The following is a 24,608-nucleotide window of genomic DNA, read 5'->3' on the forward strand; positions in this document are numbered from 1 at the left end:
AAAATATTTTCCACTAAAGAGAGCAACAGAAACATATTAAGACTGTACCCTGTCAAAGGTAGAAAACCTGTGAGACCCAAAAAACAAGGCAGTCCCATTAGGTTCTAGCTCTCATAGGTTTCACTGTATCTTTGAAATTAAGCAAGAAAACAAAACACAAAACAAAACCCAGTGCTGGTGACAAATATACAGCGAATTCACTTCTTCATTCTTCAAAAGACTGAAACCAATTTTCAGGAGTATGAAGAGCTAGAATTTTCATTTTCAGATTTGTTTGTAGACTATGCAGCAACTTTGTTCTCTTTCTTTCAGAAAGCAGTATGATCTTTTAAAACTCTAGCCATTTATGAAGTTAATAGTACCTGAAATCGTATTTTACTAGTTATGTCTTTTCCTGATGTACATTAAACATTGTGTTGTTGGTATATGCCGTCAAGTTGTTTGCAGCTTATAGAGATCCTATGTACAACAGCTCTGAACCCTGATCTATCCTGAGCCAACCTTACCGTCTCTGACACCCTCCTTAGCCCAGTCACTGAGTATGTCAATATTTATGCACTCCATTTCTTTCTTAACAATGTCCAATTTCCCTACATTCATGCTTCTCCCATTCGACATCTCACAACTGTTCTTCCTCTTTTGTGTTTCCTCATTTAAGGGCTCAGCCTCAGTTGCCACATCTGCTAGTCTAAGTGCTAAGTGCGCTCAACAGTACATAGGGTTTTTGAAGACCTGCAATTTCAAAAGTGGATATTAAAAATAAAATTAAAAACCAAAACGCAAAATGTTTCTGGATTTATGAAAAATCATCCCAGGGATCAGTAGTGAATCACATAACTGATTTGTTCACTGTGTGGAAAGGAGACCTGGAATCAAAGGGGAGAATGAAAGGTCTCAACCCCAACGGAATCAAGTTCCATAGTTTAACGTACAGTTCAGGTTCTTAAACTGGAATACTGAATCTAAAAGCTAATGGACATATTTCAAGGCATTTTGTGGATGAAGGGTTGTTTATTTTTTAAAAAAATAAAACTAAACAATACTTTCTCTTTTTTAAAAAAGAAAAAGGGCTTAAAAATATTGCTTCATTTTTGTGTACTTATATATAATTAATAACTTTTTCAGAGTTTTTGGGGCTCATTTCATATCTAAATATAAAATAACAAACCCACCTGAAATTGAATGAGAAATAATTTATAAAATAGCAGGACTGACAGCCATTTTCTAAATAACATGCCTCCAGAAACTATAAACTTTGATAAATGTCGATAGTTGTAGAGGGGTTTCAGGCCTGTTGTTCACAGGGTCACTATGAGTCATGCTGACTCAAAGGCAATCAACAACAATATGTCCACAAGTACACAGAATTTTATCTCTCTAAATAGCATTTGTTTTCATATTTCCTGTTAGTAGCTTTTCATAGTGACACTATGAGTAATGGATCTAAATATTGCCCTATCAGTTACTGGTGACTTAACTAACACCTAACAACACCACCAATATTAGTAGATTTATTATAATTTGTTACATGATAAGCTTTTTCTTGTTTTGACTGTTTGGCCTTACTCATTTTTTACTGTGCTGTTTGTGAAGAATATTGGGTATATTGTAGAATGCCACATAACAAACAAATCTACCTTGGAAAAAATACCCAGGGTGATCCTTTGAAGAAGGGATGGTGAGAATTCATCTCACATACTTGCGACCTGTTGTCAGGAAAGGCCACTCCTTGGAAAAGGACATTATGCTTGGAAAGACTCAAGGTCAGAGAAGAAAAGGAGAAACTTCATGGAAATGGGTTGACATGTCAATAGTTGTAGTGGGGTTCATAGGGTCACTATGAGTTGTGCTGACTCAAAGGCAATCAACAACAACAATATGTCTACAAGTAACCAGAATTTTGACTGCAGCAATGGCCTCAAGTGCTGCAGACATTGTGAGGATGGCAGAGAATGGGAGAGAGCTTCATCACGGGGCACCTTGAGATACTGCCTTGGAGCTGACTCTCTATACGGCCTAAGAACAACCAAAGCTTAACACAGTGGATAAAGGATTTTATTCATATGATTTTCAGAAGCTCAAAGGTGTATACTTTTGAAACCGCTTTTTTTTAATGAGCCTTACTCAAAAGTCATTGAGTTTTTCTGGCAAGGGGAATAAAGCGTACCATTTACTGAAGACTTAGAAAGGATTCCTTGGAATGAGAATTAACAAGTTCATGCCTATACCACATGTTAAGATAGCAATTTTTTTCTAACACTCATAAAATCACAACTGCTTTTCATCTCCCCTACAGTTTTTCTTGATTGCTGTGCAGGAGACTCAGACGAACAAGAAGAGAATCATGTTCAGAGGAGCTTACAATCAGATCAAAGAGCTGCTAACGAGGCCATTTTGACCCAGACTGTAGTGTATCTCCGACTTTGCCTGAGTATCTTTGAGATACTTTGAGTAACTCTGGTAGTATAGTCCTATTAAACTACATACGCACATAGAATTTTTGTTGCACAATTATTTTTATGTAAAAAATGGGATTAATTTTGTTCTATGTTGTTCTAATGCAATTATAACATTCTAAACCACAGCAAGTACTAACATTGCAAATTCAATAGGCTTGACCATATTTTGGGATCAGGAAACAGAGCCAAAATTCTATTGTTATGAAGCATCCTTCCCTCACTTTAGCATGGCAATTAGAGTCTGGTTAAGAAACAAAGCTTTTGGAAACATAGTTTAGAAAATCCTTTTCTCTAGCTGCAACTTTCCTTCAGAGCCCACAGACCAGTGGATCAGTGGCCTAACACAGAGCAAAGAGAACAGGCTGAAGGAAGGGTCGCCACCACAGAGGTTACAAGAACTGAGTCACACCTCTGTGTTAAGCAACAGGGTTCTCTCATGAGTGAGGAATTATTAAAATGAGGACAACTAATGTCAGTTTTTACAGACTCTCCCCCCTGCGGTTTCTCTAGACTTTTTGATGACCGCAATGATCCAGACTTGTTGCACGGGGTCATATCTGAAAACGATTCAGTGTCTTTTTTGGTGGCTGCATTGGTAGCCAGGTAGACCAGCCATCTTTTCTGCATTATGTACAATGTGGTAAATGATCAAAGCAGTAGTTGTCCCCTTAGTGTGTTGTGTTGCATTGCCCCTAATGTGAGAATCTGGACCACTTCAACCAAAATCACCTGTGATGTTTGCTAAGCTGAAACAAGGTCTCATCTCAAACTATCAGATCAGAATCCCTGAGTATTAAAGTCTTTGTTGTGTTTTATAGCGGCCATAGAGTCAAGCAGGACTCATAGTGACCCTATGAACAACAGCCCTAAATGCCTTCCTGTCCTGACCATCTCACACGCGTAAGCCCATTTGCTACAGTGACTGTGTCCATCCATCCCATTAATGGTCACTTTCTCACTGACCCTCCACATTTCCAAGCATGATATCCTTTCCCAGGGGTAATTCTTAATCCTGTGGAAGTCTGAGATGCAAAATTCTACAGAATGTTTTCACATTGCTATGTTGCTTTGCCCAGGAGCACAGAGAACGAAGAACGTATGTGAATTCTTACTCACCTTGTGAAAACTTCCGTAGAAAATTTTCTTAATTTCAGGTCCTTCAAAAGTAACCGTTTGAAACTCCCCAGTGTAGTCATAGTTGAAATATGTTAGAGTTTTTCCACCATCTGGTCAAACAATGAAAAAAAACCCCATATATTTTAGAGATAAGGATAATGGGTAACTCTTTGTAAAACTGAACTCAACTAGAAATTGACACATTTATTGTTTTCAAACTGTGTTTAAGATAAAATTTAGTAATTAATCTACAGTCCTTGGATTGCTTTTGCATAGCTGTATTAATGTGATGAAACAAGGCAACGATCACATTGTTCTTACGCTACACCCTTCTTCAGTACCTCCTTGCCTATACGCATACTTTCTTATCCTTTTAGGAAAGAGTTGTCTGGAGATGAAAGTAAAGGCAGACCAAGGGAAGCAAATGAAGTGAATCAACTCCTAAACTCAGAAACAGGCATGGGTGTGCAAATGGGACTGCACTCATGCTGTAGAGCAAGACTATTTCTACACATGTATTTGCACATACTAAGTACTAGGGATATTACAGCTAATGTCAGATGGATCTTGGCTGAAAGCAGAGAGTACCAGAGGAATGTCTATCTGTGTTTCATTGACTATGCAAGGGCATTTGACTGTGTGAATTACAACAAACTATGGCTGACTCTGAGAGGAAGGGGAATCCCAGAACACTTGATTATGCTTATATGAAACCTAAACTTGGACCAGGAGGCAGTTGTCAGAACAGAGCAAGAAACACTGCATGGTTCAAAATTGTGAAGAGTGTGCCAAGAATGTGTCATATTTCTATATCTTTTTAATCTACATGCAGAACAGATTATCCAGGAGACTGGGCTCTATGAAGAGAAATATGGCATCAGAATTGGAGGTACACTTATCAACAACCTGCTTTATGCAGATGACAAAACTCTGCTTGCTGAAACTGAAGAGGACCTGAAGCGCTTGCTACAGACTAATGACTGCAGCCTTCAATACGGATTAAAGTTCAACAGAAAGAAAACATAAAAATTCTCAATACTGGGCAGACTGGCAGCATCATGATAGGGAGAAGGTGGAGACTGTTAACAGCTTCGGTTTGCTTGGCTCTACAGTCAACACTCTTAGTGTCAGCAACCAGGAAATTAAAAGATTAATTGCATTGGGAAAGTCTGCTGTCAGAGACCGCCCCAAAGTATTGTAGAGCAATGATGTTAGTCAGGAGACTAAGGTGGGCCTGATACAGGTCATGGTCTTTGCAATTACTTGCTATGCTTCAGAAAGCTGGACAATGACTAGTGACGATAGAAGGAGAATTGATGTCTTTGAGCTGTGGTGTTGGAGAAGAGCACTGAATATACCATGGACTGCTACGAGAACAAACAAGTTCATCCTGGAGAGGGTGAAGCCAGGCTGCTCTTGAAGGTAAGGATTTTGAAGCTTTCTCTGACATACTTTGGATATGTTGCAGGGTAGGATCAGTCCTTGGAGAGGGACGTCATGCTTGGGAGTGTGGAGGGACAGTGCAGGAGAGGAAGACCCTCTGTGAGATGGATTGATTCAGTGACTGGGGTAATTAGGGTAGGTGTGTCAGAGACAATAAGATTGGCACAGGATAGAGCAGGGTTTAGGGCTGTTGTACATAGGGTCAGTATGAGTCGCAGGTGACTCGACAACACATAACAACAACAACATAAGTACTTATAGTAATATAAGTATTTATTGTATATAATTCCTTTTAGTATACATACTGAAAGTATTCAAGGGAGCTCTGGCGGTCCAATGGCAAGAAGCTGCGCTGCACTTGCAAAGGAACACAGTTCAAAACCACCAGCTGCTCTGCAACAGGCTAGGTAATCTCCTTTCATGTGATTTTCTGTCCCTGAAAATCCACTGGGGGGGTCAGCCATGGGTCAGTTCCAACTCAATGGCACACAATAGCAGCAACAATAGTGTATTCATGTGTTTTCTGGAGCAAATTTTGGGAAAATTATGAAAACTTCTCAGCCATAAACAAACAATTTGAAGGAATCAGTCACTATGCTTTGGAGAACTGGCCTAATATAGCTCACAAAGACAGTGTTCAGCACCTGTTGTATCAACTGGGATCTTCAGATGAATGACCATCAGAGATCAACTACTGGTCTATCCCTTCCCAGAGAAAAGGAGAGTAGAGAAAAGAAAAGATTCAAGAAAATAATTGGTCAAAAGGACTACTGGACTGCATGAGCCCTAGACTCCATTTCCTTGAGACCAAAAAAACTAGTTGGCACCAGCTACGATTACCAACAATTCTGATCATGACCTCAGAAGATTCTAGACAAAATAGTAGGGAAACGTAGAACAAAAGAAAATAATAAAAAAATAGTTAGGCTTATATCAGACAGAAACTAGTGAAATTCCTGAGACTGTGACCTGTATAGACAGATTTCAAACCTGGAATTCAACCTATTATTGATACAGTGACTGGGTCAATGGAGGTTGGTGTGTCGGAATCAGTGTGACTGGCTCAGGGCAGGGCAGGGTTCAGAGCTGCTGTACATAGGGTCACTATGGGCCGCAGGCAACTCGTCAAAACATAACAACAACAACAGAGTGTAAACTCTAGTATTCACTGCAAGTATATGCTTGGAGATTGAGAACAATTAACCACACAAGGCCATCAGTACTAAGTCCAGCATCTGCTCCAACGCAAAGCTCAGAAGGTGAGTAGGCAAGAATAAATTCACGGAATCCAGACAGGGGATGGAAAGAGTACCATTACATTGAAGGGGCTGAAACTAATGCTAAGAAACAAAATGTGCATAAATTCTGAATGGAAAGCTGATTTGCACGGTAAACTTTCACCCACACCACAATAAAAGAAAAAGCAAAATAGAAACCAGGCCCTTTCTCTCAATGCAGCAACCAACTTGCCCAGGATATGCAATCTGCATTAAGTCCAAGACAGTGATACCCAAGTGTGTCTTTCATTATCCTAAAATTTAATTCTTCATTCTGCTCTCCGAGGGAACAAACTAATCTTAATCATTCCAAGAGACGCCATCATTTTAATTTACAGCTTTCACTCAGTCTCAATAGCAACACAAATACCTTCATAATTTCACATTTAGTTGTTAATGTATTGCCATGTACTAAAAGTTCTTCCACAAGTACCAAAGGACATTTCCTCCTCTAAATGTTTGAGAGCTGCTGATGGTCCCCCTACAGTCTTCTCTAACCCAGTAACTGTCAGCCTTCCTCTACCTTTCACCTAGTCCTGAGTCAAAACAGGCCCTCTCTCACTATTTGATGGACTAATGAATGAATATGTTCATCTACAATTGCATAATTCACTGTCTTGTATTTACACGTGGCTTAAAATAAGTAAGTTTATGGATATAAAAATAGGCAAGATGGTATATCAAATGCATTACTCATATACATTGTATAGGGACAAATTTTATGTACTTCAATAGACTTACTATCTAAAATCACTCCAACCAATGGGTCAGAATTTTTATTCAAAATCTCCCAAAGAGCAAATGGTTCCTCTGGAGTGTCAGGAAGAATTCGGAATAGAAAACTAATGGTGTAATCAGAGGGCAATCCTTCTGGATGCAAATACCTGCAGGGACAAAAAATTCATGATGAATTGTAATATTCTTCAAACACATTACTTACCTGATTGTAACCCAAACACACTTTCATTACACAAGATACAAAAAAACCCACCACCATCAAAACCAGAAAAGACAAAAGATTGACTGTATCGTCTCTTAAATCAGGAATTTTCAACTTGAAAATCTGCTGCCAAGAACATCTTTAATGTGGCCAAGAGCAAGAATATCACTTTGAGATCTAAGGTGTGTGTGTCAGACCCAAGCCATGGTATTCTCAATGTCTCAAAAGTCCACATGAAAGTTGGTGAAGGAGGATTAAAGGAAAAACAAACAAATAAATCTGTCTTGGGACTAGTGAATCAGAATAGATGCAAGGATGGTTTGATTCCTTGTCACATACTTTGGACATATTAGGAAGTGCTGGTCTCTGGAGAAGGGTATTATGCTAAGTAGAGAACCAGTGAAAAAGAGGAAGAATTTCAGCAAGACGGATTTCCACAGTGGAGAAAGATGGGTCAACTCCTCCCACGTGATTGATTGCCTCTGAAAATCCCCTCTGGAGGTCTAGCAAGAAGTCAGTTCTGACTCAATGGTACTCAACAACAACAATGGAGGAACTGTGATGAAGTCAAAGATAAAAGCCATCTCACTCACAGCAATGATATGCAGTGGTTCAAGGTGTGGAGCAGGAAGCCCAAATCAGAACGTAATGCCATTGAGTCAATTTGTACTCACATCAACCCTCCATCTGGTTCTAGAAATCTTTTTATTATTATTATTAATATTATTATTATTATTATTATTATTGTTAGTTTTAATGAAAATTTACAGAGATTCTGGATTTCCATTCATTCATTGTTACAGTTTTCTCCCTGCCCACCCCTACCCTCCAGTTAGTTCTTCTCTTTGAAAAGTAAAAGAAAAATTCTTTCATTGTTAATACAATCCCTCCTCGCAAGTCCACTCCACTACTCAGGCTTTGTTCTGGACTCATGTCATGACAACAATACCTAATCATATATACCTTATAAGGCTAATAAATCTTAACAAGCAGGGATTATTCATCTTTATTTCTCAAAGGAATGGATGGATCCAAATCACTAGCAATGCATGGCTGTTTCGTTAGCAATGCAATGGAATGCCATTCAAGTGTTACCATTTAACAAACTATAATATTTCGCACAATTCAATGATCTATTTTGTGTTTTAGTTTCATCATTTGTGAAATGGTAAAATTCTGATATTTGTAAAATTAAGGTAATAATTGAATCTTCTTAGAGGCAGATCTACTTCATGGAGCTTTGAGCGAGTTAATATATATAAAGCACTCGGGATAATGACTGGCCTAATAATATTATATGAGCATTAACTATATCATAAAAATTCAACCAATATAATACCTGAATTGAAGCTTTTTAAAGAAAGGATACTAAACATCATCTTTAAACATCATGGAGAACCCTACCAAGATCTATTTCAAGCCCATTTCAAGTTGACGGAATTTTCACAATAGGAATTATTGGCTTTAATATCTTGTAATGGAAACATACTTGGTTGGTTGAGAAATGAGAGCATCCTTATGAAGGCGGTAACATGGATACACATTGAAGGTACCGGGCTCCATAGACACCCCTTGTACTGATGAAAAATCCTTTTCAACTAAACCAAACATTTCCATCATCTTAAATCCTAAGAAACAAAAGGTAGAGAAAAAAATACACCTGTATGTTAGGATTTTTAAATTTCAAGTTTATTCTGTTAAGGATGAAGTAAAAAAAAATTAGACCAAAAAAAAGATATTTAAAACGTAAATCTGTATTTGAGAAAAACTGTGAGAATACTTACCTGCAAGATCAATACCATCTTTGTGCACTAGTGGACATGCTGGAAAACAAAACAATAGAAAACTCTAGATGCATTTCCAAACATATTCTTTTACTAAGTCTGAAAACAGAAAACTAACATAATCTTTCCAGATGTCAATTATTTAATTATCTACAGGATCCAAACCCAGCTTAGTGTGTGAGTTCTCCAGATTTAAATACTCTGATGGCCCCTGTTCCAAAGCAGAGGACAACTATTTCTTTCTCACCAGGGTGCCCTAAAATTAATGGTGGTTACATTTTGGGGTGAAGTCCCATTTTTAACGTGTCACCTCAGTGGACACTCTTTTTTAAATTTTAAACCATTCAGTATTCTCTTTTTTTTTTAATTTAAATTTATTATTAATTGCAGTAAAAATTTACAGAGACTTGGGATTTCCATTCATTCATTGTTGCACTTTCACCCCTCCCAGCCCTCCCCCCTAGTACACTACCCTCTTGGAAAAGTAAAACAAAAATTTTTTCATTGTTTTACAACCCCTTCCCCAGGTCCACTCCACCATGTAGTCTTTGCTCTAGACTCCTGTCATGACAAAAATACCTAATCACATATCCCTTTTAAACAGTTTTCTCCCTCATCTGTTTCAGTGCAGTATACATTTCAATGGACACTCTTAACAGATTTTTCAACGCTACTTGTTAGGACTGTTTAAGTACAATTGCTTTTAAACACAGTCATCTTATTAGGGAGAGTATCTAAATCTCTAAAGAATATATGTTGGAGTGTAGTTTCCATATGCCATTAATACTTAATGTCTACAAAACAACCAGATCTGCAAGTCAATATTCCTTCCCTAGATTAAGATGTGGCTCGTTATTTAGCCTGTATTAAACACTTCAGCCCTTAGGCAACCTAAGTACAAATTCCAAAGAACTAACTTGCTGATGCAGTTTCGCAGACAAAAGTAATCAACTCATCTTCAATTTTCTTAAATGCGTCAAAGTCATCCACAAAGAAGACATGGCGGGCACTGGGCTTACTGCCAATGTTAACCAACTCGGAGTAATCTGCATCCGCCACACCAATCGCAAAAATGCTGTAGCCTGTGGCAGAGGGAACAGATTTCTGATTACTTTAAAATGTATTGAATATATATAGCAAAATATAAGTTGAAGTCCAAATGCTTAAAAAATAATACATGTTTCAAAAAAAAATAATACATGTTTACTGAGGGGGAATTTGATGGGAGTGGAAAATCCATTCTTTACAGTGGATCAGAATTCTGCACACAAGTCCTCCATTATATGGTAATTATCCAATCATCGCCTAAAGCAATTTTCCATTTTAAATGAATTCAAGACCAATTCCTCAGTTTGTGCTTGAGACAAAATAGTTGCCTTTTGAAGAATATTTCATGGTTTGCATATGTTAATAGTTATTTGAAGATTTATGGGTTAAAGAAACAAAGAGTAAGTTTATCTCAATATCCAAGCTCCCCTGTTCCCTAAGCATAGAAAATAAGGAGCTCTGTTAGTGTAGCTGATTAACTATTGCACTGCTAACAGAAAACTCAGCAGTTCAAATCCATCATCAACTCCAAAGGATAAAGAAAAGCAGTCCCCTCCTATAAAGATCACAGCCTAAGAAGCCCATGATTTGGTCTCCATTTACTTGACAGGAATAGAAACTGAGATGTTTAGCAGTCTGGGGAGGGTTACAATTCAATGCTTGACAAACATGCATTCAACCACTCTTTGACACACCTATCTCATCAGATACAATGTCATCTACATGATCATCATATGAAAACCTCCAGTTCACACATAAGAAGCATGAAGGATTTATTGAAGTTAGACTCTCTTTCTCAGCCTTTGCAATAGACTTTTTTGACTGTTGTTTTGTTGTAAGATGCCATCAAGTCAAGCATGATCCACAGAAACCCTGTGAACAACAACAGATCTGAACCCTGTCCTGTCCTGTGCCTCCTCACACTTCCTGCCACTGTAGCAGTCACTGTATTCATACAGTTTTCGGAGGCCTGTTATTTAAGCAGTGGATCCTGGGAACTCTACTAAAACCTGTCCACTATGGGTAACTCTGTGGCATCTGACACACTGGTATCACAGCAACACACAAGTTATCTTAGTACAGCAAATTGACAGAAAAGTGCTGTATCAATTAGAACACTAATCTCCCCAAACACAACAAACTGACAATTTAGTTTGTAACTCTAATAGCAAACTAGTCCTCACATCAGGCCCTTGAGCCTGTGGTCCTTGGGCCAAATCAATTTTTAATCAAAAAGACCTGCCCACTGAGTCCTAATTGGTCTAAACAAGAGGCTCCCAGGCCATAACTTATTGTTAATTGAATAACAAAGACCAAACAGCCCACATCATGGAGATCAATGTGATTTTTAAGTTCTCTTCCAGCTTGCAAGTTTACTCTTTTATTGTGTTCTTTATAGATATACACAGAGTTCTCTGTGTAAGAAACTTTAGCAATTAAGTAAAGCAATCTTAAAAGCAAGTAATAAAAAAAATTTGAATATATTTGCAAGCTGGAAGAGAATTTAAAAATCACATTGGTTCCATGGCCCTTGACACCAGAAGAACTAGGTGGTCCCCTGCACCATTTCTGGCCACTATAAGAGGACCATTACCCATAGTAGTAGATCCAGCTGGACAGAGTGGGAGAGAAATATAAGACAAAACTAAAGATCATACAAATGATTAAGTTTTCTGGTCTGACACTGATGGGACCACAAGAACCACATGGTCCTCTATCAGTCGAAATGAAACAAATCACACTGATTTGGTTAATACTGAAAGTGATGTTAAAAGCTTAAGAAACTTGTAAACAAGGATTTAAAAAACAATGTTAATGTTATTACTGGTAGCCACTGTTTCCATACATAAAACTTACCATCTGCTTGCATCTCCCTGGAAATTTGGTTCACATCATCTTGTGACCTCCCATCAGTTATAACCACTATCACCTTGGGGATGCCTCTCCGTGTACCTGAATCTTGGGAAAATAACGTATCTCGAACATGCTTAATGGCTTTTCCTAAAAAAAGAGAGAGAGAGTTCAGAGTAAAATGTAATTCCTTTCTATTTTTGTTTTGGTGGAAAAGTGGGAGCAAGGTTCTAAAATCAGTGGGGAAAAAAGCTAAAAAAATTAAAAGCAAAATACCTTAATAAATGTTGTTCAGTAATTACTATTAACTAAAATATCATTAATGTCACACGCAAGCAAGATTCTGCTGAAAATTATCCAAAAACATTTGGAACAATATGTCAACAGAGAACTGCCAGATGTGCAGGCTGGGTTTACAAGAGGTCATGGTACTAGGGATAATATAGCTAATGTTAGATGGATCTTGGCAGAAAGCAGATAGTACCAGAGGAATGTCTATCTGTGCTTCATTGACTATGCAAAGGCTTTTGACTGTGTAGATCACGAGCAGCTTTGGCTTACTCTGAGAAGAATGGGAATCCCAGAACATTTGATTGTGCTTATGCAAAACCTATCCTTGGACCAAGAGGCAGTCCTCAGAACAGAGAAAGGAGACACTGCATGGTTCAAAATTGGGAAGGGCATCCACCAAGGATGTATTCTGTCTCCATACCTTTTCAATCTGTATGCACAACAGATCATCTGGGATGCTGGGCTGTATGAGGAGGAATGTGGCATCAGGATTGGTGGAAGATTCATCAAAAACCTGCGTTATGCAGCTGACACAACCCTGCTTTCTGAAACTGAGGAGGACCTGAAATGCTTGCTGCAGAGGGTTAAGGACTGCAGCCTCCTATATGGATTGAAGTTCAACATTAAGAAAACAAAGATTCTCACCACTGGGCCAACTGGCAGTATCAGTATGGATGGTGAAGAGACTGAAATAGTTAACAGTTTCAGTTTGCTTGGCTTCATGGTCAACACTCTTGGTACCAGCAGCCATCAATCAAGAGATGAATCTCACTGGGAAAGCCAGCTGTCAGGGACCTCTCCAGAGTACTGAAGAGCAATGATGTCAGGCTGGAGACTAAGGTGTGCCTGATCAGGGCTATAGTCTTCACAATTGTGTGCTATGCATTGGAGAGCTGGACAGTGACTAGGGATGATAGAAAGAGAATTGGTGCCTTTGACCTGTGGTGCTGGAGAAGAGTGCTGAATATACCATGAACTGCTGGGGGAATAAACAGGTTTGTCCTGGAGAGGGTAAATCTGGGCTGCTTCTTGGAGTCAAGGATTCTGAAGCTTCATCTGACATACTTTGGGCATGTTGCAAGGAGGGACCAGTCCTTGGAGAGGGACATCATGTTTGGGAAAGTGAAGGGACGGCGCAGAAGAAGAAGACCCTCGATGAGATGGATCGATTCAATGATTGGGGTTGGTGGGAGTATGTATGTCAGAGACAATGAGGTTGGGACAGGATAGAGCAGGGTTTAGAGCTCTTGTACATATGATCGCTATGAGTTGCAGCCAACTCAACAGCACATAACAACAACAACAACAAACAACAATATTGAGATTTGCCTGGGCTTGTGTTTGGGGTGGTTTTTTAAAAATTATTTTAGTTTTACCTGTTTTTGTATTTCCTCCTTTGTATGAAACACGTTTTATTGCATCAAGAAGAGACTCTTTGGTTTTATAAGAATCTAGCTTGAACTCTGTTCTAGGGTCATCAGTGAACTGAACCATTGCCACCTAGAAAGAGACAACATATTAGTTTTTATGGACGTATAGACTTAACATGTATGCAGAGCTCTGGTGGCCTAGTGTTAAGAGGCTCCACTCCAATCTCAAAAGCATGTAATTAGAATACACCAGCTGGTCTGCAGGAGAAGAATGGGCAGTCTCTTCCTATTTGATTAACTGCCTCTGAAAACCTACCTGAGGGTCAGCTGTAAGTCAGTTCCAACTTGTTGGTACAAACAACGACAGACTTTCACTAGGTTAATGTGGAATACAATTACATGCAATCATCAAATCGTTGTTGTAAGGCATTTTCATTTCTTGCTTAACTCTCCATAATCACTTTTGCTTAAAATTTCATACATGTTCCATACCAAATTCTAGTACAAATTATAGCATTTTACCCATAGCACAAGAAACAGTTTCTTCTAAAATTTCCTGAGACTTTTGACATCTTATGTGTTAAATTTAAAAAATTTTAAAAAAACAAAAAAACCCTGATGGATAAGGAGTTGTACTATCAACTCAAAGGCAGGCAGAATGAATCACGGGAGAAAGATGAACACTTTCCTCTAGTGTGATTTACAGCCTCTGAAAACCCACCGGATGTTCAGCTATGAGTTAATTCCAACTCAGTGGCACTGAGGGATAGTCCCTATAACTTGACAAAGTTCAGAAAATTACAGTTAGTTTTTTTAAATTAGATAGAAACAATGAGATAGATAAAGCCACAAGAAATTCGTTGATTTAGGCTTTGCTTTAGGAAAGCAGTACTTTTTAGCAAGCTGATTTTCCATCCGTCCTAAACTGGCTACGGTAGAATCCATAATATATTTTTTTTCAATTGGTGTTGTCCATCATAAATAAAGCCAATCAAGGGTGTGACATTAAAACTCTTTGATGATAACGAAATAATAATGTGGCAGCTACGATTTATTAGCTACTTTTTACATGCCAAGCACTTTATAAGGATGTCCTGCTTTGAGCATGTAGTTAGGAGGGACTAGTTCTTAGAAAGGGACATCATGCTTGGGAAGGTGGAAGATCAAGAGCAGAAAGGAAGACCTTCAACAAGATGGACTGACAGACACAATGACTGTGGCAATGGACTCATGTATGTCAGAGAAGATGAAGATGGTGCAGGATAGGACAGGGTTCAGATCTGCTGTTCACAGGCTTGCTGTGAGTCATACTTGACTCAATGGCACATAGCAACACCAGTGAGTAAATCTGTGAGGTAACCATTATTTATTTTTGCCCAATTTACTACAGATGAGTAATCCGAGACCACAAAAATCAAGAAACCTACCCAAGGTTACAAATAGAGCCAATGTTTAAAGTCAAGCACATCCTACTACAAGATCTATGTTCTCAATTACTATAACGTTTGCTAGCCAATTATTTAATAATTTGGTTTTATTTCTATGGAACTTGGATGTGATTTTTAATTTTATTTTTTGCTCTTCAGCAATAAGCTTGACCAAATAAAGCACTTTCTGTGATTGTGTAAGCCTTCAAAGTTTCCTTCAGACGTCACTGTTGTTAGGAAACATTTTGAGTCCTCATTCAGAAGAGAGGACTCCTCTCAGAATAACTTCGTCTTCTTTTCTAATGTCAACATTTTAGATACATGTTACAAATCTACATTTTCTCAGTTCTTCCTCAAGATAAAGGTTTATCTCATTTGACTGTGCTTTGCTTCATTGTGTTTTGCAGGAATTTCATATTTTTATTTTTTTTTTACATATTGAAAGCTTTAGGCAACCAAATTTGAAGGCTTTGAGCAAGACTGTTGGGGCCATTATCCCCACAGCATGCAGCCACTTCATGTTTTTGTGTCATATTTTGGTAATTCACTTAATATTTCAAACTTTTTCATAATGCAATTGCTCAAGCACAAAAAACTCAAACTCATTGCCATCGAGTAAGAATTTACTCAGTTGGCCTCTAGCAGGTTTTCAGAGGCTGTAAACCCCATAGGAGGAGATTTCCCATCTTTTCACCATGGAATAGCTGGTGGATTCGAACTGCCTGACTTTGAGTTGGCAGTGCAACTCCTTACCTGTAAGCCACAAGAGCTCCCTATGAAACCAAAACATTCATATATGTTGCTTAATTATAAATTTTTCTTTATTATGATGATCTGGAGCTCAGTCTACAATATCTCTGAGATATGTCTGCATATTTCAAATCTGTGTATTTCACTGCACCCCTATCAGCCCAATGCAGGACACTGCTATTTCTTTGCTGGTCCATGATATCAGCTTCATAAGACTCTTCTGGTTTTAACTCTTGTTGTTGTTGTTGTGTGCTGTTGAAGCAGAACTGACTCACAGCTGCCCCTCCAGTGGGTTTTCAGAGGCTGTAAACTGCGCAAGAGCTGACTGCCCATCTGCCTCCCACGGAACAGTTAATGGATTTGAACTACATGCCTTGGGAATTTCAGTGGAGCTTCGTTAATATTTGTGCTCCATAAAGCAAGCAAATATCCTTTTAGCAATGGTGTTTTGCTTAGGAGGATATTCTAACTCCTTCAATAATCCACAAGTTTTAAAATGACGAAGCATGTGTCTGCTCTTTCACTTCTGCTCTTACTCCCACTCTCTCTCTCACCCGCTGCACTCTGGGTATCAGTACCAGTTATTAAACTTGCCAAAGGCAGTTGCATATTAGGTCCTTTGCATTTACTATTTTCTTTGTCAGGAAATTCTACTGGAGATCTCTGAATAATTTTTCATATGATTTTACTACCTCAAAAGATCTTCACCAACCATTCTGTTTAAAACAAATCTATACTCTGGAGGTACAGTCTTTAGTCTGCTATGCTGCTAACCCAAAGGCTATGCGTCTGTGACAGTTCAAATCCACCAGTGGCTCCAAGAGAAAAAGATGGCCAATCTTCTCCCATGTGATACGGTCTCGGACACCCGATGGAGGGTCAGCAGGGAGTGAGGCACAACATAACAGCAATGAGCTGAGCTGACACTCTCAGGGACTCTCAGGTCACTATGCACCAACAAATTACATCCCTAACTGGTGAATTTATCTGTTCGCTCATTTTACCCATCTCTCTCACCTCTTCATTTCCTTCTGTCTATAAGAATGTCAGTCCCCCAAAACCAAAGACATTGTTGATCATACTCATGGCTATATACCCTCTGACAAGTATGAAGCCTAGTCATATTAGATTCTAAACAAATACCTGTTGCATAAATAAATTAGGTTCAGGTGATATCTGAACTATATATAGTAACTTATTACCTATTTTTCAATATTGATATCCCTGAGTCAGTGAAAAATATTATAGACATCCTTTAAAAAGATAATGCTATTGATATATAAAAGAAATATACAATGACGTAGACATTATATCTCTCTTAATTGGCTGGATGTGATAGGTAAAGAATTAGCATCTTTCTCAATTCTATTATGTATCAATAAATAAGCTGCTACTAAATCCAGACTAATCTACTTTCTTCTTATTTGTGGATGGTGTTGTATGACATCTCATTGGAACCGACCCATAGGTGATCCTAGGTTTTCAAAGGCAGTAAGTCACAAAGGAGGTGACTGTCCATCTTTCTCCTATGGAACAGCTGGTGGATTTGAACCACATGCCTTTGGGATTGCAGGGCAGCTTCTTACCACTAGGCCATCAGAGCTCCCTGACTATAATTTTATTCTTTACCCATATCCTTAGCAGGGTGCCATAATAAAGCTAAAAAAAACAATTTAATCAAATAAATGAATAAATAATTCTATATGATAAAAATTAATGAATTATTGCTCTATTAGCCTTACTTGAGTTCCATCTGCACCGATCTTGTCCAGGGCTCCAACAGTACTGTACAGAAAGTCAGTGATCTTGTTGAAATTTTCATCTCCGATACTCCAGGATCCATCCACCATAAACACCAGGTCTGCCTTGGCAGCTTTACATACTGAAGATCAAGAATAAATTAATCAGACATGAGATAAAAGGACAAGATAGCAGTTAATATATAAGCTGACAAAGATCACTATTGGTAGTTCCCCTCTGGCAATTAAAAGCTCTTTCCCAAAGGGAAAGTTCATATTCTAAAATATTACTCATCATGCTTCTTGACCATCAATTCTCGCCTATATCCAAGACTGCAATTCACGATTAAGAACTTCTCACTGGAGGCACAGAAGAAGAGAGGAAAATAGTGCTGTAAAGCTCAGTATAAAAGAATAGAATTAGGGTGAAGGAAAATTTGGGGTTAAAGGGATTTAGAGACAGAAGCATCAGCGAGCCATCTCTATTTCAATTAGAACATTCTCTACTGATTAGAAGGTCAAGCTATTCACTATGTGCTTCTTGTCTTTGTTTATTGAGTCAGAAAATTAAGTTCAAAGTTAATCAGGTTCAGAAGAAAGGCATGTGACCCAAGTGAAGTAGATTAACTAACAATTTGATATGTCTTTGGACTGACACCATACGCATAACCCCAGCCCAGCCCAGTAATTTCACCTATGCTCTTGTGTCACTCCTTGATCCTTGGTCAAGAAATGTATGCTAATGCTATCATTAAAACTATCATCATTAGAAAACTATCATCACTGAGAGTAACACAACAAAGCAATAAACGTACCAACAAAAAACGACATCATCTGAGAGCATTTTCTTAACATCTTTTGGGGGTTTGGGGGTATCATGTAGTTTCCAATTATCTAAACCTTTCTTCCCCTCTATTAATGTAGGTCACTGCAGTTCACTGCTGTTTCATGATGACACAGACAATTTGCTCTTCAATAATCTTAATCTTAGGCCAGTCGCACAAAAATAATCTATGAGATGATATGTGTTCCTCCTTTCTTTAAAAAAACAAAGAAGAATTCCGCTAGGCTCTTATTTTCTTAAGTTTACTTTGAGTTCCTTAAAGCTACTTATAACTTAAATCATCTCCAAATGAGGTAATACTCTAAAGACAGGAATGATCTGGAGAAGTAGTCTCCAGATTTATAAAATGTGACAAATTTACTGTTTGAATTTGAAGCTGAAAAAGCACAAGATTTTCATGTATATAAAAACCTATTGTTGTCAAGATGTCGTTCCCAAAATACAAGTCATCGCGCCTGGCCACCTACCTGCTACCCTCGACCCAACCGAATACAACATATCTCCGGAGAGCCAGCGGGCTCAAACTGAGTGGCTGGCCATTAGATCCCAACTTAAATGGGAGTATCTGCTTCAGCTCAATGACCCCAACTGGCAGACAATCATTGAAGATCCTGCCTTGACTTGTTGGACCTGTGCAAGATCAGCGAATGTGTATCCCAATTTCAGGCCCACTCCCAGGCTTTCCCTCATAGGAGCTGTGTTTGACATTGGGCCCCTCTTCTTCTGGCATTATGTTTTCAAAACCGAGAGTGATATGAAAGAAAAACTTATCCAGGAAGGAAAATGGGAACAAGCACTGTCTCATATTAAGTTTGACAGAGAGGACTATCTATTACTATTGCTTAAATAAATCTTCTATTAATCATAAAACCCCCCCAAAACCCTATTATTAACATCTTGATTTTTGAATGAATAAACATGTGAGGTGAATAGGAATCTTAAATCTAAAGTCATATCCTCATCACCTTCTTCTCTTACCTTCTTTTGCAGGTGGGATGGTTGGAGGGAAAGTTGGTGGTTGAGTAGGAGGTGATTCTAAAAAAGAAGAGAGAGAAAGAACATCCACGTCCATTAGCCACCTCGTCTGTGGGGACTAGTGTGAGGTCCTGGAGCAGTACTTTGAGGGAGTCAATGATTTTTGACAAATGTCTTCTTAGAGAATTGGGCAGCTACTGTAAATTAGCTACAGTATGTGAAAACCAAACTCGCAGGCTGATAGGCCATTTTGTGACAATTCCATTTGCCCAACAGGAGTCAATGCAATCAAACTGTCAACTACAGAGCAGTTTTAACGTTGGTTTAAGGCAGGAATCCTGTCAGCCTGTCTCAGGTTGAGTCCCTGACTGCTTTCACACATACAATAAACGTCACTGCCACTCTGCCATCAATCTTTGTCCAACAGCTCTCTCTCCTATTCTCATTCTCCTATTCCTATTCTTCAAGATGATAATGGAATTTGACCCATTCTCAGTTCTGTTCAGATTGTACTGAAAAATATATTTCTATTCTAAAGATCACATAGAAAAGCTGTTAGGTGAGAATCTGTCCATATCAGGTCGACCTAGTTGACAAGGGATGAGAAATAAAAGCATGATGCAAAGGTGTGGTTAGCTAAGGGACCTGGAATGCTTAACTGGAGCAGTGCTTTTGATCATTCCACACACAGCAAAGTACTAGGAAGTTACAGTGTATGAAGTCAACAAAGCAAAGTATTACTCTATTATGTATTTATCTCTTACTCCTATCTGACACTAAGGAGTGATCAAAAAACCCAGAAAATTTTCTGATTCCATATTCCCCTCAGAAGATTCAGACATTATTCCCATCCTTTAATTTTATGGCACAGGAGCTATCCAGAGCACAGATTAAGGTTTGCAGCATTGGCAAAAGGATATGTAATGGTCACTCTAGAAGATACAGCTAGAAACAGTGCTTGAAATGCAACATGAGGCATTTCAGTTTGAACAGGAAAATCTTCCCTAAATTATAGTCCGTCACAGAGGAGAGAGGCTGAGTCTTAGGAGATAGTAAACACCAAAGAACTAAAAGGATTTGAGCTCAGGGAGACTGACAACTTGCTGTGAGAGATGGTGCGAAAGGTAATGTGTAGGGTCTTTTCCAATCTAAGATCCAATAAAACAAAAATGTTTTTACTAAAACAATTCGATATACAAACACATGAGGCAATTCTACATTATTGATACAAAAAAAAACCCCTAGCATAATATGAAGTGAAAAAAAAGTCACAAAATATCACGGCATTATCCCATTTGGGAAATATATTTCTCACAGATAAATCACAAATATAAATCTATTTTGTATACTGCAGACAAAATTCATTAAGTAAGCTCAATGCATATTTCTGGGAAAGGAGACTAGGAGGAGAGAGAGAAAGGTCAACATTCTGCTCTACATCCTCCTGTTGTATTAGTATGAAGATATATTTTGTGTGCATATATAGATCTATATCATTTTATTTCTTATGCCAATATTTAAAACAAAATAGATTAAAAAGCAGGAAAATTTTGAGAAAATCTAGCACTAAACATTAGCCGGACTCTCCTGAAAGTACAGCGACATACTTCTCAAGCTTGATTTCCCTTTTCTAAAATCTTTGGAAGCTAATGGGTCATCTTCATCATTGTGAAGTTGAAAATGAAAGTCGTCCCAAGTTCACGCAATAAATCAAGAAGAACATTAAAGAGTGACTGTATAGCTAGAGCAATCTGTTTGAGGGGAAACATCTCACCAAACAATCTCCCAGGAAACAACAGGCACAATGCACCGGTGACTTGTGTGTTTTTATCTCCAGATGCACACTCTGCAGTACACAGACGACCCTTGCCTTTATATATGGGAGGGGATGTCATATAGAACAGGGAACAATCGGGATCTGCACTGTTTCAGAAAGTTGGACTAGAGTCTTTGGGTGGAAGCTACAAGGAGACAGATGTTCTCAACATCTGGAACACATCTACATCAACCAGAGCTGTCCAAACTGGAATCAACTGCCCTGGGTTGGTAGTTAACAGCGTGTGGTTGAGCATAGGGGGAAACTGAAGTAGGCCGAGGGTTCCAAACTCAAATGCCTACGAAGGTGAGGTAGGTAGTAAACACAAACAAAGGATATTGAGAAATTATAGAAAACTGGGGAACATATTTGCAGGACAAGAGCCGGCAAATTGACACCTGAGGACATGTGGGTTCATTGTTGGCAGATTGATTGACAGAAAAAAAATATATGTGCTGATAAAATACAGATCCTAAACCATTAGTGTGTGATTCCATGAAGGCGATAATGATGACCAAAAAAATAATAATAATGATAATGCAAAAAGGACTTCTCCAGTGACAAAGAGGTTAGAAGGGCTCTTAACAAGTACTCTGTTACAGGATTGCTACCATCACCGCCAGAAATCAAAGAAGATAGTTAATAACGAGGGAGGAAAATCAGAGACGTTAATTATTGAAGGTCACAATGGTATTGTTATTCCAAAGTAGAATAAGTGTGTTACCTAAATTTGTTTGACTTTAAATCTTGTGCACTATAACACTTAATATAGTAATAGTATCTTATAATTACATAATCATATAAACATGAAACAAAGAGCTCTGGTGACACAATGGTGAAGTGTTTGACTGTTAGCCAAATGTCTGTGGTTCAAACTACTGGCTACTTCATGGGAAGCTGAAACGGCAGTCAACTTCTGTAAAGAATACAGCATTGGAGAGTTCAGAGAGTTCTGTTATATCTTTTTAGGATCATATAACTTGTAATTAACTTAATGGCAATTGAGTTTAACTTTTTTGCTTGTTTTGTTTAATAGCCATAAAACGGAGTCCCATCTGCCTGTGTTGTTCCCGTTAGAGGTCATAGAATTGGTTCCAACTCATACTGGTTCCATGTACAACAGAACAAAACACTGCATAGACCTTTACGATCTTCACAATCATTGCTGTGGTCCAGCCCGTTGTTGCATTCAGGGTGTCAGTTCATCTTGCCATGTTCCTTCTTTTTCACTTTACTAAGCATGGTAAAGTAGGATAAGACTTGATTAAAGTCATTCTAAGAATTGGCATACACCATGCACTGTATCCAGAAGGATGGCCAATCTCCTCCTGTGTGATTTACTGCTTCTACAAGCCCACTGGAGAGTCAGCTATGAGTCAGTTCTGACTTGAGGGCACATAGCAACAACAACAACAACAACAACAACAATGCACTTCAAAGAGATGACAGACACAGTGACTGCAACAATTGTGAAGATGGAACTGGATCAAGTCCTATATTGTTCTGTTGTAAATGAGGTGGCCATGAGTCAGAACCAGCTTAATGACATCTAACAACAAAATGCTCTTCAGAACCTGTACAAAGTGCTTTGTTTTAATTTTCCTCTCCACACTTCAGATCTATGGCCAAAATGGGAAAAGTGCAAGAGCCTTTCACACAGGCAATAACCACAGGGTCAGCAAGTTGACACATTTTGGCTCTATTCCCACCCTCATGGTCATGGTAATACGCCCTTGTTTTAATGTCAAGACCCAGTACTTAAACTCTGTGTCACACTCCACATACCACAAACGTTCCTTATGGATACGGATCACAATGTAAGTCCTTGTTAAGTGTTCTGCCGTCATATGGCTTTATAGTGCTCTGTGAAAAATATATGAGGAATGGAAAACACCACATCGATGACATCAGTTGGCTGCATGCAGTGAATTCAAGGGCTGGATGAGAAGCAAAACCTGTATCTATCAGAATCTGTCCTGGGCAGCAAAAGCTAATGTGTTTTTTCTATGGAATAAGATTGAAGAACCAAATGGGATGCCCCAGGACTGCTTGTTCACTGAGAGGAGGGCTAGAAAAAAATATACGTGACTTACGGGTTTTCTCCATTATGCTCACACTAGGTCCTTCAATCTCCTGGAGCTTTGTGTAAACACTGATTTTGTATTCTGAGTCAGGCTGAAGTCCATAGAAACAATGCCTGGTGGTTCCTCCACCCACAGTAGATTCTTGCTTTTGTGTATCTGTAATAAAAACAAATGTATTCATATCTATATGAGATTTAACCATAACAGTCTTCAGTAGATTGACCTCTATAATAATTAATATGCTTTAATCTAATCAGATAAACCCAGAATGATTTCTACTTGTTAAAATAATGGATCTTTTTCTAAAAAGTTAATATATAAAATGTTTTAAAATGAAAATCACAATTTAAATGAAAAAAAATGACATTTATTAAAGATGTTGTTTAAAGATAAATTTTTTAAAACCAAATCACATTTTAAATGTGCCATTAAAAAGCATTATTAAAAGACAATGTGAAGAATTATGATCGTATATAATGAAACTGTTAGTATTTGGACATTTTCAAGAGTTAGAACTTAATTTTTAAACATGAATCTAAAAATTAAAAAAACCTTCACCAAATATTACAAATTGACATTAAATGTATACTCTTTTGGCATAGGACAACATAATACTATCCCACGGGAAGTTCAGGGCAGTGCCCTTCAAGCAGCTGCCTTATGGTGCAAGTTTGCAATTAGAAATCGTAGGTGTTCAACATGTTTTGTGAACTAGGAGGTGGTTTTGGGGTCTCAGAACCCTCATCCATGGATCTGGGCCTAAGAGTATTTTGAGATACCCTATACTGCCAAAATAATTTGTAACGCTGGGCCCTATAAAGAGGAATGTTGCATCAGGATCAGAGGAAGATTGATCAACAACCTGCGCTACGTAGGATGAGATAATCTTGCTTTCTGAATGTGAGGAAGGCTTGAAATGTTTGCAGAAGAAGGTCAAGGACTACAGTCTTCAATATGGGTTACATCTAAACATCAAGAAGACAAAAATCCTCACTACTGGCCAAAAGGCAGTATCATGATAGATAAATAAAGATTGAAGTTGTCAATGATCTCATCTTGCTTGGATCAACAACCAACACAGTTGGTACCAGCACTCAAGAGATGTATTACTGTGAAAGGAGCTGATGTAACATAGGGATGACTGAGACTAACTTCTACCGGCTTCATATAGGAGAACTATCCCCATCAACAATATCCATAGTAGCAAACAAAAACCTACAGGGTCAGACATGCCACCCCTCACGCTCCTGCACCTCTTCCTATGAATCATTGAGTCCAATGTTTATTGCAAACTGACTCACAGACTTTACTCACAGTTATGGGATTTTTTTAGGGTAATAGGTTGGAGGGTGGGGAAGGTAAATAATATTATACAATATAAGTCCATGACTTGAC

At 38.3% G+C, this 24,608-nt stretch overlaps 1 protein-coding gene across 1 annotated transcript in view; it reads right to left on the bottom strand.

The window, feature by feature from the left end:
- Positions 1-24,608, bottom strand: part of COL14A1 (collagen, type XIV, alpha 1) — a 226,996-nt gene that overhangs the window by 91,967 nt on the left and 110,421 nt on the right. The window contains exons 23-32 of the mRNA XM_006879473.1: positions 23,223-23,369; positions 19,317-19,373; positions 17,498-17,637; positions 13,585-13,708; positions 11,924-12,067; positions 9,937-10,101; positions 9,020-9,058; positions 8,725-8,863; positions 7,037-7,179; positions 3,576-3,685 (exon numbers count right to left, since the gene is read on the bottom strand). Coding sequence (XP_006879535.1) covers positions 3,576-3,685; positions 7,037-7,179; positions 8,725-8,863; positions 9,020-9,058; positions 9,937-10,101; positions 11,924-12,067; positions 13,585-13,708; positions 17,498-17,637; positions 19,317-19,373; positions 23,223-23,369 — 1,208 coding nt within the window. The remainder of the gene's footprint in view (positions 1-3,575; positions 3,686-7,036; positions 7,180-8,724; positions 8,864-9,019; positions 9,059-9,936; positions 10,102-11,923; positions 12,068-13,584; positions 13,709-17,497; positions 17,638-19,316; positions 19,374-23,222; positions 23,370-24,608) is intronic.

This window comes from Elephantulus edwardii, unplaced genomic scaffold (genome assembly GCF_000299155.1).
Source record: "Elephantulus edwardii isolate Elephantulus edwardi_28Jun2011 unplaced genomic scaffold, EleEdw1.0 scaffold00003, whole genome shotgun sequence".
Taxonomy (NCBI): Eukaryota; Metazoa; Chordata; class Mammalia; order Macroscelidea; family Macroscelididae; genus Elephantulus; species Elephantulus edwardii.